The sequence below is a fragment of the Oncorhynchus masou genome, chromosome 29 (assembly GCF_036934945.1).
Source record: "Oncorhynchus masou masou isolate Uvic2021 chromosome 29, UVic_Omas_1.1, whole genome shotgun sequence".
Classification (NCBI taxonomy): domain Eukaryota; kingdom Metazoa; phylum Chordata; class Actinopteri; order Salmoniformes; family Salmonidae; genus Oncorhynchus; species Oncorhynchus masou.
This window is the reverse complement of record NC_088240.1, coordinates 76,987,629-77,007,500: the sequence shown is the minus strand read 5'-3', so window position 1 is coordinate 77,007,500 and position 19,872 is coordinate 76,987,629. Positions and strand designations below refer to the sequence as shown.

Genomic DNA, 19,872 nt, shown 5'->3' with positions numbered 1-19,872 from the left:
GGCCTCCTCCTTCCCTCAGTATAGTGAGTGGTAATGTAAAGACATGTGGGCCTCCTCCTTCCCTCAGTATAGTGAGTGGTAATGTAAAGACATGTGGGCCTCCTCCTTCCCTCAGTATAGTGAGTGGTAATGTAAAGACATGCGGGCCTCCTCCTTCCCTCAGTATAGTGAGTGGTAATGTAAAGACATACGGGCCTCCTCCTTCCCTCAGTATAGTGAGTGGTAATGTAAAGACATGCAGGCCTCCTCCTTCCCTCAGTATAGTGAGTGGTAATGTAAAGACATACGGGCCTCCTCCTTCCCTCAGTATAGTGAGTGGTAATGTAAAGACATGTGGGCCTCCTCCTTCCCTCAGTATAGTGAGTGGTAATGTAAAGACATGTGGGCCTCCTCCTTCCCTCTGTATAGTGAGTGGTAATGTAAAGACATGCGGGCCTCCTCCTTCCCTCAGTATAGTGAGTGGTAATGTAAAGACATACGGGCCTCCTCCTTCCCTCAGTATAGTGAGTGGTAATGTAAAGACATGCGGGCCTCCTCCTTCCCTCAGTATAGAGAGTTGTAATGTAAAGACATACAAGCCTCCAGTTCATAATGGTGGGGGGCAGAGGGCAGGAGAGGGAGCAGTAATAGAAGCTGTGTGATTGGCTGAGAGGGGTGAAGGGGAGGGCAAATAGAAAGTGTGGGTTATTGTTGGCAATAGAAACAGCGGGGAAGTTTTGTAGTGAAGTCGTATTCCGTGTCACAGCCCTATAGAACACATCTGGTAATGTGTGCCAGAGGCATGAAAGATGGATGGAACAATTCCCTTTTCTCTCCACTCCTCTACCAGTACTTCTTCTATTTCTTTCTAACCCCTTTCCTCCTCTCTTTTCCTCTTTCCTCCTCTTTCCTCCTTTCTCCTCCTCTCTGCCCCTCTCTCCTCCTCTCTCCTTCTCTCTGCTCCTCTCTCCTCCTATATCCTCCTCTCTCATCTTCTCTCCTCCCTGCTTCTCTTTCCTCCTTTCTCCTCCTATCTCCTCCTCTCTCCTCTCTGCTCCTCTCTCCTCCTCTCTCCTTCTCTCTGCTCCTCTCTCCTCCTATATCCTCCTCTCTCCTACTCTCTCCTCTGCCCTCTGTCTGTCCCTTTTCTTCTTTCCTCTTTTCCACTTGCAAGTTCTCTCTCTTTCTCCCTCTTTCTCCATTTCTCTCCCTCCCTCTCTCTATCTTCCCACCCGTCTCCGACTTCACGCCTGTGTCTGAGAGTAGATCTGTGCTCTTCCAGACAAGTGAGAACACAGGAAGCCTTTTATCTGTTTAAACATCTCCCCTGTCTCTCCACGTCTCCTCTATTCCCTCTCTCTTTTACTGCCTCCCTGTACACATGCATTCTCTCAAACACACCCACAGACGCACGCACACACACACAGATGCACACTCACATACACCTCTAGTCAACCCTTGGAGTAGGTACATGCTGGTGAAAAGGTTATCTAAATAAGGTCAGAGGACGTGAGAGGTGTTCACCGCAGCAGAGCACTCAGACCACCATGTCCAAGGACCGTCACACACGCACACAATGACAGATACACACACACACACACACACACACACAATGACAGCTACACACACACACACACACACACACAATGACAGCTACACACACACACACACACAATGACAGCTACACACACACACACACACACACACACACACACACACACACAATGACAGATACACACACACACACACACAGACACACACACACACACACAATGACAGATACACACGCCTTTTTCTTTCTCTCTCTTTATCTCGCTCTGTGTCTGTCTCATAAACCCCCGTAGTTATCACCTAACATAATGAACAGACCATGCTAAAAGTTTTTGGGGGAATATTTTCTAGAATGAAAAAACAAAGTTTTTATACGATCTCACATGACTCATAACACAATGTCTCTCTTGCTCTCTCTATCTCTCTATCTCTCTCTCTCTCTCTCTCTCGCTCTCTGCAACAGCAGACACTTATTAGACAGAGACATGCACTCTTCAAGTCTGGAACAGCATTCATAGACACACTTACTGTAGGTGTTCTGTTACTCTCTGACTCGTACAGACTCTGTCTCTACACACAGACTGAATCAGAACCGTAGAGACACTCAGGGCCTGACTCTGCTTGAGAAGACATATCGTTCACTGTGCAGTGCGCACACTCCTAGGCAGAATCAGACACTGTCCTAGGCAATCTCAAACACTCAGGGCCCAGCTCTACACTTAAACACGGCCTTACAGTAAGTGCATTCTAGAAAACAAGGCAGAATCTCTCAATTCAGAGAGAGCTACAGTATAGGCAGAATCTCTCAATTCAGAGAGAGCTACAGTATAGGCAGAATCTCTCAATTCAGAGAGAGCTACAGTATAGGCAGAATCTCTCAATTCAGAGAGAGCTACAGTATAGGCAGAATCTCTCAATTCAGAGAGAGCTACAGTATAGGCAGAATCTCTCACTGCATTACTGTCACGACTTCCGCCGGAGTCGGTCCCTCTCCTTGTTCGAGCGGCGATCGGCGGTCGACGTCACCGGCCTTCTAGCCATTGCCGATCCACTTTTCATTTTCCATTTGTTTTGTCTTTGTTTTCTACAGACCTGGTTTCAATTCCCCCATTACATGTTGATTATTTAACCCTATGGTTTCCCCCATGTTTGTGTGCGTGTTTGGTTTATTGTTCAGGCTGGTATTTTGTTGCCGGGTTTTGTTATTACACCCTTTTTATTTCGTGATACCGGTAATTTTTACCGCACCATAGTATTGTGTTAATACTGGTGTTGTCTTCAATTAAATACCTTGTCCATGCATCTCAGCTCTCCTGCGCCTGACTCCTTTCACCAGTTACCCACAGCCTTGACAATTATAGTAAGTTCAGAGAGAGCTACAGTATAGGCAGAATATCTCACTGCATTACAGTACGTTCAGAGAGAGCTACAGTATAGGCAGAATATCTCACTGCATTACAGTACGTTCAGAGAGACCTACAGTATAGGCAGAATATCTCACTGCATTACAGTACGTTCAGAGAGAGCTACAGTATAGACAGAATATCTCACTGCATTACAGTACGTTCAGAGAGACCTACAGTATAGGCAGAATATCTCACTGCATTACAGTACGTTCAGAGAGAGCTACAGTATAGACAGAATATCTCACTGCATTACAGTACGTTCAGAGAGACCTACAGTATAGGCAGAATATCTCACTGCATTACAGTACGTTCAGAGAGAGCTACAGTATAGACAGAATATCTCACTGCATTACAGTACGTTCAGAGAGACCTACAGTATAGGCAGAATAGCTCACTGCATTACAGTACGTTCAGAGAGAGCTACAGGATAGGTGTAAGGTTCTGGATTTATTTTCTTAGTCAACCTTGTGTTCTGTTTCATTGTGTTCTTGATCGTAGCCCTGTTTCTTTGTGTTCTTGAACGTAGCCCTGTTTCTTTGTGTTCTTGAACGTAGCTCTGTCTTTCATTTTTGTTGATTGATTTCACCTGTGTTAGTTACTCACCTGGTCTCATCAGCTCCTTATTTAGTTCAGTTCATTCTGTTTGTGCCTTTGTGAGGTATTGTTTGTTTTGACTCGACTCAGCCTTTTCCTAGCTTGTTTGTGAGGACTAGCCAGTCCTAGTTTTGATTCACCTGCCTTTTTGCCTACCTGTGTATGACCATTGCCTGCCCGTGACCATGATTCCTGCCTTCTGCGAAGGCAAAATAAACACCTGCCGTGCTCTGCGCGTGAATCTATACCTTTTCCTCCTGAGAATTCATTACAATAGGCAGAATCTCTCACTGCATGACAGTAAGTTCAGAGAGAGTTACATTATAGGCAGTAAGAACATTCTACATTCAGGACTACATTAACGGCGGGCATATTAACACACTTTACTGTAATCTCAAGTGCACTGGGTTACATACATGCTATTACTCTTTAAGTGCGTGTGTGTGTCTATGTCTGCACTTGTGTTTGGTGTCTGTGCGTGTGTGTGTGAAATGACAGAACAGCCCATGCTTTTGCAGCAGCAAATGAGGATCCCTAATGAATACAAATACAATTACAAATTGTTACAGCACCTCTCCATCACTGCTGAGGCTATGTGATGAAACCATTGGATTGTTGTTTCTTAGTCTGCTATGCTTGGTTCCCTCAGAGAATGGCCAGGGTAGTTCATTTCAGGAGCAGCCCATTCCTATCTGTTTGGTTTGGTTAGCTGGCTTGGTTTTGCTTCGGAATGCAACCATGTTATAAACAAGTAATTTAATGATTTTATCTGTCTATTATTCAATATTAAGGGCAGACAGTGGAATGTTGAGGTCACAAGTCACTGGTATATTCATAAAACAACACTCACATTGATATGACTGAAACTAGGCCACAAAATGACAATTGTGATTTATTAAGTCTAGGGGTTTTCTTTTGAAGCAGTCATTTAGTCAGCTGAATCTTATTCAGAGTGCCGGCAACTAATAATGTTATATTTGGAATAGACAATTAGAGTATGATCTGTACAGCATAAATACATTACATTTAAATTAATTGATTATTGTTCACTAACATATGTTGTGCCTTACTTTCTAAGCCCCGTTTGTCTCCCCAGTCCCCATCCCCCTCTCTCTGTCTCTCTCTGACATCACTCATTCTCTCTATCTGTCCCTGAGACATGATCATGTGTCAACTGGAGTTGATGAGTGCTGTTTTAATGTGTTGATCCTGGCACTAGTACTGACCCAAAAATCTCTCTCTCTCTCTCTTTCACTCTGTGTCTGTCTGTCTGGCTGTCTTTCTCTCTCTCTCTTTCTCTCCCTCTCTCTCTCTCTCTCTCTCTCTCTCTCTGTGTGTGTCTCTCTCTTTCTCTCTCTCTCTGTGTCTCTCTTTCTCTCTCTCTGTGTGTGTGTCTCTCTTTCTCTCTCTCTGTGTGTGTGTCTCTCTCTCTTCCTCTTCCTCTCTCTCACCCTGTCTCTCTCTCTCTCTCTGCAGAATGTCCAGTGGGGTACTTTAAGTCGGTGTTGGGTTCGGTTCCGTGTTCAGTGTGTCCGCCTAACAGCAGAACCAGTCAGGAGGGATCGCGTGTGTGTGAGTGTCGCAGCGGCTTCTACAGAGCACCAGCCGACGTCAACTCCTCCGCCTGCACAAGTGAGCTGTGTGTGTGTGTGTGTGTGTGTGTGTGTGTGTGTGTGTGTGTGTGTGTGTGTGTGTGTGTGTGTGTGTGTGTGTGTGTGTGTGTGTGTGTGTGTGTGTGTGTGTGTGTGCGACACAGATTAGCTACATGCACGAGCAGCATTACGTAACAAATAGATCTGTCTGATTGAAAAGCTTTCACCTTTGTTGAGATGTAACATGTATATTGAGTCATTTAGCCGATGCTTTTACCCAGAGATAAGTATCTACTTCAGCACATATAATATACACAGTGCCTTCAGAAAGTATTCACACCCCCTGACTTATTCCACATTTTGTTGTGTTACAGCCTGAATTCTAAATGGATTCAATTTATTTTTTCTCTCTCTCATCTATACACAATACCCCATAACGACAGTGAATTTTTGTAAATACAGAAATATTTCATTTACATAAGTATTCAAACCCCTGAGTCAATGCATGTTAGAATAACATTTGGCAGCGATTACAGCTGTGAGTCTTTGCACAATATTTGAGGCTTATAATATTTGCACATTATTCTTTTGAAAATTCTTCAAGATCTGTCAAGTTTGTTGTTCATCATTGCTAGACAGACATTTTCAAGTCTTGCCATAGATTTTCAAGAGGATTTAAGTCAAAACTGTAACTACACCACTCAGGAACATTCACTGTGTTCTTGGTAAGCAACTCCAGTGTTAGGTACACCTTCCTAAAATTGAGTTGCAACCCCCTTTTGCCCTCAGAACAGCCTCAATTAGTCGGGCGGGGCATGCTCTCTACAAGGTGTTGAAAGTGTTCCACAGGGATGCTGGCCCATGTTGACTCCAACGCTTCCCACAGTTGTCATGTTGGCTGGATGTTCTTGGGTGGTGGACCATTCTTGACCACACACAGGAAACTGTTAAGTTAAGTGTGGAAAAAGGCAGCAGCATTGCAGTTCTTGAAATGCTAAAATCGGTGCGCTCGGCACCTACTACCATACCCCGTTCAAAGACACTTAAATATTTTGTCTTGCCCATTCACTCTCTGACTGGACTCTCACAATCTATGCATCAATTATCTCAAGGCTTAAAAATCTTTCTTCTTTACACTGATTGAAGTGGATTTAACAAGTGACATCTGTGATGTGTTGTGTTGGATTTGCCCCAAACATAACACTTTGTATTCAGGACATAAAGTCATTTTTTGCAGTATTACTTTAGTGCCTTGTTGCAAACATGATGCATGTTTTGGAATATTTGTATTCTGTACAGGCTTCCGTCTTTTCACTCTGTCATTTAGATTAGTATTGTGGAGTAACTACAATGTTGTTGATCCATCCTCAGCTTCTTTTCCTGTCATTAAACTGTTGTAAAGTCACCATTGGCCTCATGGTAAAAAAATCCCTGAGTGGTTTCCTTCCTCTCTGGCAACTGAGTTATGAAGGATGCCTGTATCTTTGTAGTTACTGGGTGTATTGATACACCACCCAAAGTGTAATTAATAACTTCACCATGCTCAAAGGAATATTCAATGTCTGCTTTTTTACCCATCTACCAAAAGCTGCATATCTTTACGAGGCATTGGAAAATCTCCCTGGTCTTTGTGGTTGAAATTCACTGCTTGACTGAGGGACCTTACAGATAATTGTATGTACGGGGTACAGTGATGAGGTAGTCATTTGAGAAATCATGATAAACACTATTATTGCCCACAGAGTCCGTGCAACTGATGTGACTTGTTAAGCAACATTTTACTCCTAAAGTTAATGTAGGTTTGCCATATAGGCCAGTGACTCGATTGTATCCATTTTAAATTCAGGTTGAAACACAAGAACATGTTGAAAAGGTCAAGGGGTGAACTTTCCGAAGGCACTCATCCCTCTAATTTGCCCTTTTCTTTCTTTCCTTCCATCTTTCTCCCTCCCTTACTCTCTCTCCTTCCTTCCCTTCTTATCCATCTCTCTCTTCCTCTCTTCCTACATGACATTTAAAGATTATTATTAGATTATTGTTCACTAACATATATTGTGCCTTACTTTCTAAGCCCCATTTGTCTCCTCTCTTTCTGTCTCTCTCTGACATCACTCATTCTCTCTATCGGTCCCTGAGATATGATCATGTGTCAACTGGAGTTGATGAGTGCTGTTTTAATGTGTTGATCCTGGCACTAGTACTGACCCAAAGAGGTTCAAAATGTTTAATCTCTCACTCCCCCCCTCTATATCTCTCTCCCCCCCCAGGCTCTCCCTCTGCACCGACCTCTGGCTCCTGGGAGTATGAGAGTGGTGATGGTGGGGTGTCTCTGCGCTGGCGCCCTCCACTGGACATGGGTGGTCGTAGCGAGGTGTGGTATGGGCTGGTTTGTAGGATCTGTCCCTCGGCCACCTTCACCGCCCCGGGGGCGTGCTCCTGGTGTGGAGAGGCGGTCACCTTCACCCCATCCCAGACGGGCATCAAGCAGACCAAGGTCACCCTCAACAACTTGCTCACCAGAGTCACCTACCTTATACAGGTATGACTACAACTCCCATGAGTACTAGAGTTAACTATCTCATACAGGTAGAACTACAACTTTCCTGATCACCTACCCCCTATAGACACTACATTTCCCATCACCTACCTCATACAGGTATAAAACTTGTGCATTAGAATCACCTACTTCATATAGATACTGGATTAAATGTACACCCACTTAGTTAACCTAACCTTGTCTTATTTTTTCCTGCTGTTGATTGACAGGTGCAAGCGGTCAATGATGTCTCAGCTCTGAGTCCTTTCCCGCCTCAATTCATCAGCATCAATTTCACTACTAGCCAATCAGGTGAGAGCATGAGTCAAGCTTAAAGGGCCCTTCTGCCACTTTTCATCTCCAGCACCAAACCAGTGTCTACATACATGAAAACAACCTTTCTATGATCTGTGGTTAAAAGGCTTCTCTGTAACATTACACTGTAGGATTAAAAGTCATTATCAAATCCTGCAAGAAGTTTCTAGTCTTGATGAGCTCCCCACGTCACCGTGAATCTCATAGTGTTTGAAAATCACTTTATATATATATATATATATTTTTTTTTTTTTACTTTTAGCTTCATATTTTTTTCAACAAAATTTTGAAATGTGCCGTTTTCACAAACTCAGGACCTTGTCTTTCAAAGATAATTTGTAAAAATCCTAATAACTTCACAGATCTTCATTGTAAAGGGTTTAAACACTGTTTCCCATGCTTGTTCAATGAACCATAAACTATTAATGAACATGCACCTGTGGAACGGTCATTAAGACACTAACAGCTTACAGACGGTAGGCAATTAAGGTCACAGTTATGAAAACTTAAAGAGGCCTTTCTACTGACTCTGAAAAACACCAAAAGAAAGATACCCAGGGTTTCTGCTCATCTGCTTGAATGTGTAACGGCGTTCTTTTGTTGTTGAAGGAGAGTCGGACCGAAATGCAGCGTGTAAGTTACTCATGTTTATTAAGTGAAGACAAAACGAACGAACTAACACGAATAACTAATAAATACAAAGAAAACAACAAACAGAACGAAACCTAATACAGCCTGACTGGTGAAACTAGCACAGAGACAGGAACAATCACCCACGAAATGCAAAGCGAAAAACAGGCTACCTAAATACGGTTCCCAATCAGCGACAACGAGAAGCACCTGACTCTGATTGAGAACCGCCTCAGGCAGCCAACCTAATTAACACCACACACACCCCTAATCAACTAGAATCCCAAACACTACAAACCCCAAAACGAAAATACAATACATAATAACCCCATGTCACACCCTGGTCTGACTAACTAATAAACTAAAACACACAATACTAAGACCAAGGTGTGACAGAATGTGCCTTAGGCATGCTGCAGGTAGGCATGAGGACTGCAGATGTGGCCAGGGAAATAAATTGCAATGCCCGTACTGTGAGACGCCTAAGACAGCACTACAGGGAGACAGGACGGACAGTGGCAGACCACAGTGGCAGACCTCGCAGTGGCAGACCATGTGTAACAACACCTGCACAGGATCGGTACATCCGAACATCACACCTGCGGGACAGGTACAGGATGGCAACAACAATTGCCCGAGTTACACCAGGAACACACAATCCCTCCATCAGTGCTCAGACTGTCCACAATAAGCTGAGAGAGGATGGACTGAAGGCTTGTAGGCCTTTTGTAAAGCAGGTCCTCACCAGACATCACTGGCAACAACGTCGCCTACGGGCACAAACCCACCGTCGCTGGACCAGACAGGACTGACAAGAGAGCTCTTCATTGACGAGTCGTGGTTTCGTCTCACCAGTGGTGATGGTCGGATTTGGGTTTATCGTCGAAGGAATTAGCGTTACACCGAGCCCTGTACACTGGAACGGGATCGATTTGGAGGTGGAGGGTCCGTCATGGTCTGGGGCGGTGTGTCATAGCATCATTGGACTGAACTTGTTGTCATTGCAGGTAATCTCAACGCTGTGCGTTACAGGGAAGACATCCTCCTCCCTCATGTGGTACCCTTCCTGCAGGCTCATCCTGACATGACCCTCCAGCATGACAATGCCACCAGCCATACTGCTCGTTCTGTGCATGATTTCCTGCAAGACAGGAATGTCAGTGTTCTGCCATGGCCAGCGAAGAGCCCGGATCTCAATCCCATTGAGCATGTCTGGAACCTGTTGGATCGGAGGGTGAGGGCTGTCCCCCACCTCCCAGAAATGTCCTGGAAGTTTCAGGTGCCTTGGTGGAAGAGTGGGGTAACATCTCACAGCAAGAACTGTCAAATCTGATGCAGTCCGTGTGTGTGTGTGTGTGCGTGCGTGCATGCGTGTGTGTCTGCATCAGTTTCTTTGAGTATGGGTGTCTATCTCTCTCTTTTCTGCTCTCCATCTTTTCCGGTCCTGCTCTCTGAACTCAGTATCACATTATGCTCAGAAGAGAGATATGGAGAGAGAGGGAGAGAGTTTACAGACAGACAGTATAGACAGACAGTTTATAGACAGACAGAGAGAAACCTGTAACTTTTAATTAGCTATTTTCCTCCCTTTGAAAATAAATCATTTCTTATAGCCAATTATTTTTAATTCCCCATTCGGGCAGAGATCTGCTAATAAAGGTATTATTATAACCTCTATTTGTGTTGCCTTCTGTGAGTTAGAGAAAGCATTTGGGGTTGTGAAATGACATGAATTCTAATAGATATGACCATTGTAACCACAGAGTCATACTGAGCCTGTTCCCAGCCGTGGCGGCACAGCTAAGTCTGGCAGGCAAGTCCATACCACAGATAGAACAATGAGACAGATATTTCAATGTATAAATGGGAAGCATCTGGTTGGCGTTTCAACAGCCCAGTGGCTGAGAATCTGCTCATTTTCTCATCGATTAAACATTTGATCTCCATACAGTTTTCCGTTTCCAAAACAATAATATGTAACAAACAGTGGAGTGCGTTTTGTAGACTTTACCCTTTGCCAACGTTTCTAAAAATTGTGTTGTTTAAGAGTGCAAGGGCTAATTTAGATATTACAGACAGGCACTTCAGAGTAAGCGTTCCCTAACGTAAATATGCAAATAAATGCTAGAACGCTCCAATAGGATTTCACTAGCTTGTGCTTAGCTCAGCCTACAATGACCAATTTGCTCTCATTGGAAACTACAGGCTTTGGTCTGTCTTGGGTTAGTAATACAAGTCTTTGGCCATACAGCACTCTACAGAGCTGGCTCATTCACTAGTCTGTGTCATGCTGCCCCATCTGGTCAATACAGAAATTACATGATCTGGCAAGGCCAGCTTGTGTTCTCACTCCTGTTCCTCTTTCTTCCTCCCTCTTCTTTACAAAACTCAAATATATCTCTCACCACCTCTCTCTCTCTCCCAGTACCCTCTCTGGTCCCTAGCCTGCACCAGTTGAGTCGAGCCCCAGACTCCATCACCCTGTCCTGGCCACAGCCTGACAGACCCAATGGAGACATACTGGAGTACCAGCTCAGATACTATGACAAGGTACAGGCTACACACACATGCATGTAGACACAAGTACATACACAAGTACATACACCCAGAGACTGAGCCACCCCCCCCCCTCTCTCCCAGGGTTCGGATGAGGACAGTGCAGTGAGTGTGTTCAGTGAGACCAACACAGTGACCGTCAACTCTCTGGCTCCCGGCTCCATCTATGCCTTCCAGATCAGGGCCCGCAACGAGAGGGGCTATGGCCCCTACAGTCATACTGTCTACTTCACTACATTGGCACTGGGTAACTCACACACACGAATGCACGCACCACACACACACTCACATACACACAGTCAAACACACCCTCTAAATCGCTCTCTGCTTCTCTCTTTTTCTTTCTCAGAGGAGAGTTCTAAGCAGATCCAGAATCGGCTCCCTCTATTGGTTGGTTCTGTGATGGGCGGGACAGCCTTCCTCCTGGTCGTTGTGGCGATAGTGGTCGTTTTTGTGTTCCGCAGGTGAGTGGGTCCTTAACTCCTATCCACACATACATGATCATGTCATACACACACACACACACACACACACACAGTGCAATGTTCTGAAACACTGGTTTGTTGTCCTTACTCAGTAAGAGGAGGGAGAGCCCCTACAGTGACAGACTCCAGAGGTACATCAGCCACAAAGGTGAGTCAGGGTGTATGATGGCTATTATTACCATTCTGTCTGTAATATTCTCAGCTGCACATACAGTATATGCTACTTCTATGGTGTTGTTGACATGTTGGTGCAGAGGAACGTGTCTAATGCCCATTACCATCATAACCCCAAGGGCTTGTGGGAGAAAGAGGGGGAGGGACAGAAAGAGAAGAAGAGAGGGACCGCATGGGAAATGTGTAGAGAGATAGAGGGAAAAAGACATGGACAATGAGAGGGATAAGGAGAGAGAAAGATGAGAGGAAGAAATACTTTTTATTTTTATTTAATGAGGGTGCCATTATCCCTCTGGGCTCAGTGTTCTGCCATCATGCAGCATGGCTTGACCCAGACATGTCCAAGTCTAGGGCCAAATACTGTACATCAACACACTCCACAGGCCCTATTTTGTAGCTGTACTGGTTCACTACAGCCATCCCTGCTCTGTGTGTTCCCTCTGTCAGGAGGGGTGAAGTACTACGTAGACCCTTCCACCTATGAGGACCCCAGTGAGGCGGTCAAGGAGTTTGCCCGTGAGATCGACCCCTCTCACCTCAAGATAGAAGAGGTGATTGGTGCAGGTAGGGGTCCTGGTTTGATTCATGCTTGTAGGGATAGTTCTGTAAAAACAAAATGTGTTTTCATAGCTCATATGTTGGGCCAGGAGTCAAGCTAGGTCCAAACTCAACTCATAATATCTCTCTCTCTCTCTCCCACCCTTTCCCCCACACCCTCCAGCCCAGTTTGGGGAGGTGTCTCGGGGGCGCTACCGGCCCCTGGGTCGTAGGGAGGTGCTGGTGGCGGTGAAGACGCTGCGCTGGGGTGTGACAGACAGAGAGAAGGCAGTGTTTATGACCGAGGCGGGGGTGCTGGGACAGTTTGACCACCCCAACGTGCTGAAGCTGGAAGGGGTGGTCACCCACAGCCCACCAGAGAGGATTATCACTGAGTTCATGGAGAATGGACCACTGGATGCCTTCCTCAGGGTGAGAGCTACAACAGCTACACCATGTTTGACAAAGAACTACAACTCCCAGCCACACCATGTTAGACCAAGAACTATAATTCCCATCTACACCATATTAGACTAAGAACGACACCTCCCATCTACGCCATGTTAGACTAAGAACTACAACTCCCATCTACACAGTAACTAACTCCTCAGGGTGAGACTGAGAAAACAGTAGATTATGGTCAGTTAATGTATCTCTCTCCATCTCTCTCACTCCCCAGGAGAATGAGGACCAGTTCAGTGTTCTCCAGCTGGTAGGGATGGTGAGGGGTGTTGGGGCTGGGATGAGGTACCTCTCTGAGAGGAACTTTGTCCACCGGGACCTGGCTGCCAGGAACGTGCTGGTCAACTCTAACCTGGTGTGTAAGGTGTCTGACTTTGGGCTGTCGCGGCTCATGAGGGGTCTGGACCATAACATGCCCACCTACACTGCCTCACTGGTACATGCTGCTGGGAAATTTGAGTTTTCCTGTTGATATGCTTCTGTGTTTGTTTAATGATGATTAGTCTTGTATTTCCATTCTAAAAGACTACTTATGTTAATAGAAGATCACAACATTCACAGTCCTCAACCACTCATCCCCATCGCTCTCCTCTCTCAACCACTCATCCCTCTCTCTCCTCTCAGGGCAGTAAGATTCCTGTCAGGTGGACAGCCCCGGAGGCCTTCCAGCATCGCAAGTTCAGCTCAGCTAGTGATGTCTGGAGCTTCGGAGTGCTCATGTGGGAAGTGATGTCATATGGCGAGCGGCCATACTGGGACATGAGCAATCAGGAAGTGAGTTGTGGGAGGGTTAAGCGAGAGCCAAACAGAGACTAAACACACTGACAGCTGAACAGAATGTTTAATCATCTCTAAGTCCCTCTGCACTGATGGGACCTCTCTATATAGGGCAGCTTGTTAACATCCAGATGGTTACTAATGCCCTTCCTCCTTCCTTCTCTCTCTCTCTCCCGCTCTCTCTCTTTCTTCTTGCTCTTCCTCCCTTTGCCTCTCTCTCTCTCTCTCGCTCTCTCTCTCTCCCTTTGCTTCTCTCTCTCTCCCTTTGCCTCTCTCCCTCTCCCTGCCCCTGTCCCTCTTCTTTCTCCCCTACCTCCTCTCTCTTCCCTCCCTATAATACAGGTAATGAAGGCGGTAGCAGACCAGTACCGTCTCCCAGCCCCCCATAACTGTCCTCCAGCGCTCCACTCACTGATGCTGCAGTGTTGGCAGGCTGAGAGGGGCGACCGGCTAGGCTTCGACTCCCTCCTCTCCTCCCTGGACAGGCTCATACGACACCCTGCCTCCCTCAAGGCAGAGCAACCCCGGTGAGACTACACTTCCCATCTGCCTTTTCTTCCATATTTTATACAGCAGACGTAATGGATCACATTCACAAACAGTGATCTTAGGAGAACATGTATTACGTTATCATGTAAATGTATTGAATCATTTTGCTATGTTAGGCCAATAATTTTCGATCTCGATCTTTCCCTCTGCAACTCAAGCTCCACCCAGCCACTGCTGAGCCCCACCCCCACAGACCTGTCGTCGGTGGCGACGGTCAGTGAGTGGCTGACAGCGTTGAGGATGGACAGGTATAAGGACGAGTTTGAGAGGGCACATCTGGACACACTGGACCGAGTCAGCAGGCTAACCATGGAGTGAGTCCTGGGCTTCCATTTCAATATCAATAAAGTTATTTTCATATGATGCAAATCGTGCCTTTAGAAGCAATGGATACTTTTCTGAACTCTCTCTCTCTCATTCTCTCCTTCCCTCAGGGATGTGCAGAACCTGGGGGTGAACCTGTTGGGACACCAGAGGAAGATCACCAATGCGGCCCAGCAGCTCAGAACCCACCTCACCCAGGGCCAGGTGGAGGTCTAGAACCCACCAATCACCTGAGAGCTTCACAGGAAGTAACAGAGGTGCACTATTGAAGCTGTAGTCCAAGGCAAAGCGAGATCTGGGAGGAGAGTTGCTCAGAAGGAACAGGGAGATTTGAGGGAGAAAAGTCTGTGTTATTTCACTTGTTTGCTGTTTACATTCTCTTTCTCTTTGCCGGTCTCTACCTCTCTTTCTCTCACTCCTCCCAAATTGTCTCACTACTGTCTCTCTTTCACTCGTAAGTTTCACTACCCTCAGTAAATTAAAACAGTGAAAATGATTTCCCTTCACAAGCAATTGCATAGACAATCAAATACTGTTTTGCTGATTAATGTTGATATCATGAACATTGTTCATTATTATTTGTCAAGATACACCTCTTTACTGAAATCAGAAAATGCCAACCCCTGTTGACTAAACATTAGCCAATGGTTTCTCCCATCGGTCACTAGCCTGGTCACATTTGGGGATTATTCCATTAGACTCAAGAAATGGGGGTGTAGTTCATGTTGTGACCGAATGGAGTCACCCACCATTGAGCAGCACCCTCCTCTGTGTATATTTCAGTTCACACTCCTTTTTTGGAATAGATAAAGTCACTGGGTCATTTGAGCATTGTGAATGTGAAATGGTTGCCCATCGAAGTAAGGAAGGCGATGTTATGCTTCGTGAGTATTCTGTGTCTGTTTGAGTTCATGTGTGTATGTTGTATGAGGAGTGTGTGTGTGGGGGGGGGGGTGAAGAAATCCCCATTAACTGAGGAGGGTCACCATTCCTTGTCACTCCTCTTTGAACTGTCCGCCGTCCGGCTAACAAAATCACAGTTTCCCTGTAACAATAAATCCATAACACTTAGAGTACAATAAAACATAAACATTTGTAACATGACAGTTTAATTCACACAGTAACATTCATTTCATCCATCTTCACACCTCCAATGGTGTCCACACTCCCAGGGTTCTGGAGGAACGTCGTCCCCGGAGAAAGCCTCAGATAAGGTGTGTTCGACCCCTTTGATAGCCCACAGATGGTCAGCCATCCAAACAGTGTCATAAATTGGAATTTTGTCATCACTCTGGACCTCGGCGCCTACAAGTCTCCAGTAATGAGTTTCACCTTCTCTCATTCTTGTGTGTGTGTATGAGTGTATCCACATGAGTAATTCTTGTGTGTGTGTATGAGTGTATCCACATGAGTAATTCTTGTGTGTGTGTATGAGTGTATCCACATGAGTAATTCTTGTGTGTGTGTATGAGTGTATCCACATAAGTAAGTATGTTCATTTGTATTTGTTCACCACTATTCCACTATTGTGCAAATTTGTAAAATAAAGAATATGATTTTATTTAAATCACTGCATTAAGCCTGTTATGTGTCTGACACATAAAAACAGTTTAATCACCAGGGGCACTGGTGATTTTAGCATGTAAATATTGGTGGGGCAAACTCAACTTCTTTTTTTTTAAATGCATGCCAGCAAAGCCACTACACAACACTAAGCAATACATGAACTGCACTATAACTGTGAAAAACGGTGCCCACAAACTGTTGTGGCTAGCCGTAATTTTGATTAAGACATTAATGAGCAAGCTAAGACGGACGTAGTCAATATAACTATTTGTTCAGCACTTTTAAAATGTACAGAGACAGAATTCAGAACATGGGCCGTTCTTACAGTATTCTCCCTGTACACCAAGTCAGGACCGTAGGATCAACTAATGGGGCATATAAGCAGAAAATGAAAAATCTTACAATATTTGAAGACATTTCTCTAAAACAGGCTATAGGCTACATGTGTACCACCAAGTCAGAACAGTAGGCTAAGTTTAGAGGGGGAAAGGGACCAAATTATTAGGGTGAGGCACATAGGCTGCTAACAGCTCACTACACAACATACATTTAGTATTACTATCTTATCTACAGTATACATATTTCCCTGGCATATTGCAGCAGCACACAAGACAGTTTTGGACTTACTGTTGTGCTGTGCTCACTTAAACAGGAAGGTGGCATAGCAGTCCTTCTTGTGGGCAAATTTTGTCATGAAGCTTTGTCATCAAAGTCTGGCATTCTTTGGATGTATGGTGCTTTCAAGACAACTGGGAACTTGGAAAAAACAAGGTTGAATTATGACGTCAGTGATCTTCAGGTCGGAGCTCTAGAAAGAGGCCAGAATTCCCAGTTAGATGACTGCTCAAAATGTTTGATTTTTCCGGAGTTCCCAGTTGTGTTGAACTCACTGAAGTCTGAGATTTCCAAGTTCCCAGTTGTTTTGAACGTGGCAGAAGTCATGCTGGATTGACAGCATGGCCAATGTATTCAATCTTCTCTGGCCCATGGTGTTGCGTGTGAATGTTTATCCTTTTAAGCTTGGAAAAGAAATGCTTAAACACAGACTTGGACCACACACCCTCTCCACCGAATAGCAGGTAGGGGAGCAAAATAGTGATTGCTTTGCAACGCTTGCAGTTAGCCACTGATTCCTTCCAAACCACTCATTGTTGAACTTGCTGTGTAACTTTTATGTCCAATGGCCGATGATCACTGATACATTTTATCTATAATTTCTCTTCATATGACAAGGATTGAAAAGGATTTGCCAGTAGACTGTCAACGTGATTCATGACGATGACTGCTTGTCCAGCTTGCTAGCTAAGATTTTGAAAGTATGATGTTGACATGAGTCAGTCCAATCAGTCCAATCAAAGCTACGGTAGATATAACGTGATTTGACATCATTTTACCTGTGGCCAATGACCTTGAGCCTTCTTGGATGGGTATTTCTAATGGAAATCTATGGCAGCACCCAAGGGGGCTTGAAATTTCTAGCTCTCCCTGTAGATTTCGCAGTGACAGAACACTGAGCCAATCACGGTGCAACTAGAGAAGATTACCAACCCCTACGCTCTGTATTGTCCGCTAGCTGCCACCACAGAAAGAACTGAGCTAAGCTGAAACACCTGTGTTTTGGAGCTGCCTTACTCAAGAAACCTAAAAAGAGACCATGTTAATATGCAGCTTTATTAACTCAATAAATGTTTTACATTGTTTGCAAACTGATATGCCCCACCTGCCCTGAATGACGGGTTGCCACTGACCAGGAGGCCTCAACTATAAACATTGCATATGCGCAAAATATGCCCAAAACACGTTTGCCAATTTTTACGCAAAAGTTAGCATTTATAAAAACTGAAATTGAGGTGAGAATGTGCTTATCCCCCGCAAACTTTAGATCATGCATATGCACAGTTTCTAGTGGTTGAAGTATTGCATTGCAAGAAGGCTAAAATAGTCAGTAGCCTTGTGCAAATGGTATCATGACTCATGATGTGACCCAGATGCAGACACAGGAGGAGACAAAGGTCTGTGAGATGAAGGTTTTATCCGATGCTTCAGATCCGAAAACACCCGGTCAGCAGCTGGGGACCATGTGAACCAAACCTTGGGAGAGGTGAGAACAGAGGGGACCACGAAGAGTTACCTCAAGTAAAGAAAACAGTAGCTGCCTCCACTATACCAGCACCATTTCAACCTAAACATCTCAACATCATCAAATCACCTATGCTTAGTCTAATACAGTAACAACTAAAAGATACCAAAATCAAATTAGTCCAATCAATGTAAGCTAAATGTGATGTGGCTGTCCATTGTACTGGTGTGTGTGTGTGTGTGTGTGTGTGTGTGTGTGTGTGTGTGTGTGTGTGTGTGCGCAAGTTTAAAAAAAACATGTTGACTCACCCTAATTGTAGGTAGAGTCAAAACGGACTATGACTGTCATACAGTACACACTTTTTGTTTCTTTTGTCCTAGGCTACCTGGCTAAAATGCTTGCTCGCTAGCCTAACTTCCTTTCATAGACAACGATGAGTCGGCTAGTTAACATTAGCCTACTACATCTAGCTACATATTGAACTTCCATCCTCTCAGGCCAGGGGCACAATGTATGAATTTATGATTTGGAGGAAAAAGGGGGACGCTTGCAAGCCGAAGAACACCATCCCAACCATGAAGCACGGGGGTGTCAGCATCATGCTGTGGGGTGCTTTGCTGCAGGAGGGACTGGTGCACTTCACAAAGTGGATGGCATCACGAGGTTGGAAAATTATGTGGATATATTGAAGCAACATCTCAAGACATCAGTCAGGAAGTTAAAGCTTGGTCGCAAATGGGTCTTCCAAATAAACAAGGACCCCAAGCATACTTCCAAAATTGTGGCAAAATGGCTTAAGAACAACAAAGTCAAGGTATTGGAGTGGCCATCACAAAGCCCTGACCTCCTTCCTCTAGACAATTTGCGGGCAGAACTGAAAAAGTGTATGCAGCAAGGAGGCCTACAAGTCAGTTACACCAGCTCTGTCAGGAGGGATGGGCCAAAATTCACCCAACTTATTGTGGGAATCTTGTGCACGACTTATTGTGGGAATCTTGTGTAAGACCTGAAACGTTTGACCCAAGTTAAACAATTTAAAGGCAATGATACCAAATATGAATTGAGTTTGTGCACACTTCTGACCCACTGGGAATGTGATGAAAGAAATAAAAGCTGAAACAATTCATTATCTCTACTATTACTCTGACATTTCACATTCTTAAAATGAAGTAGTGATCCTAACTGACCTAAGACAGGGAATTTTTACTAGGATTAAATGTCAGGAATTGTGATAAACTGAGTTTAAATGTATTTGGTTAAGGTGTATGTAAACTTTCGACTTCAACTGTACATTTAACCTCTTGCAAATTGAAGGAAAATGCAGAAACACAGAGAGACAAAAGATCAATTGTTTAGTATGTTTTTAATGTTTTTTTCTACATTTTTGGGGGAAGCCTGGCTTTCCTTGGCATCCGTGAATACACGCCACTGGGCCTAAGCCTACAACAAGTTAGGATGTGCTACAATTCATCCCATCTCTCATTTAATTGGACCCAGTTCACAGTAAACAGATAAGCTATTTCAAGTATTTTGATCTATGCAATATGCGATCCAGTCTGCAGCACATTGAGCGCAGTTTAACGGTAGAACAGACGTTCACCTTTTCTGATGACTTACATAGGCTACGTCTGAAAACTGAAATGTCACATTTCTCCACTAGACTATTTCATTTATAAACAAAATACATTAGACATATATCATAACCACTGCAGAATAAATTCCTCATCAGTTCATATTCCCGATCAATACAACAAATTCC

The 19,872-nt window shown here is 44.5% G+C and overlaps 1 protein-coding gene across 1 annotated transcript in view; it reads left to right on the top strand.

Moving 5' to 3' along the window:
• LOC135520619 (ephrin type-B receptor 5-like) overlaps positions 1 to 16,025 on the top strand; it is a 100,864-nt gene extending 84,839 nt beyond the window's left edge. The window contains exons 6-19 of the mRNA XM_064946303.1: positions 5,007 to 5,162; positions 7,390 to 7,661; positions 7,889 to 7,970; positions 11,029 to 11,153; positions 11,244 to 11,406; positions 11,509 to 11,623; positions 11,737 to 11,792; positions 12,266 to 12,382; positions 12,540 to 12,787; positions 13,035 to 13,253; positions 13,442 to 13,591; positions 13,937 to 14,121; positions 14,302 to 14,457; positions 14,578 to 16,025. Of these exons, the coding sequence (XP_064802375.1) occupies positions 5,007 to 5,162; positions 7,390 to 7,661; positions 7,889 to 7,970; positions 11,029 to 11,153; positions 11,244 to 11,406; positions 11,509 to 11,623; positions 11,737 to 11,792; positions 12,266 to 12,382; positions 12,540 to 12,787; positions 13,035 to 13,253; positions 13,442 to 13,591; positions 13,937 to 14,121; positions 14,302 to 14,457; positions 14,578 to 14,683 (2,150 nt within the window). The 3' untranslated portion in view covers positions 14,684 to 16,025. The remainder of the gene's footprint in view (positions 1 to 5,006; positions 5,163 to 7,389; positions 7,662 to 7,888; positions 7,971 to 11,028; positions 11,154 to 11,243; positions 11,407 to 11,508; positions 11,624 to 11,736; positions 11,793 to 12,265; positions 12,383 to 12,539; positions 12,788 to 13,034; positions 13,254 to 13,441; positions 13,592 to 13,936; positions 14,122 to 14,301; positions 14,458 to 14,577) is intronic.
• The last annotated feature ends 3,847 nt before the right edge of the window (positions 16,026 to 19,872 follow it).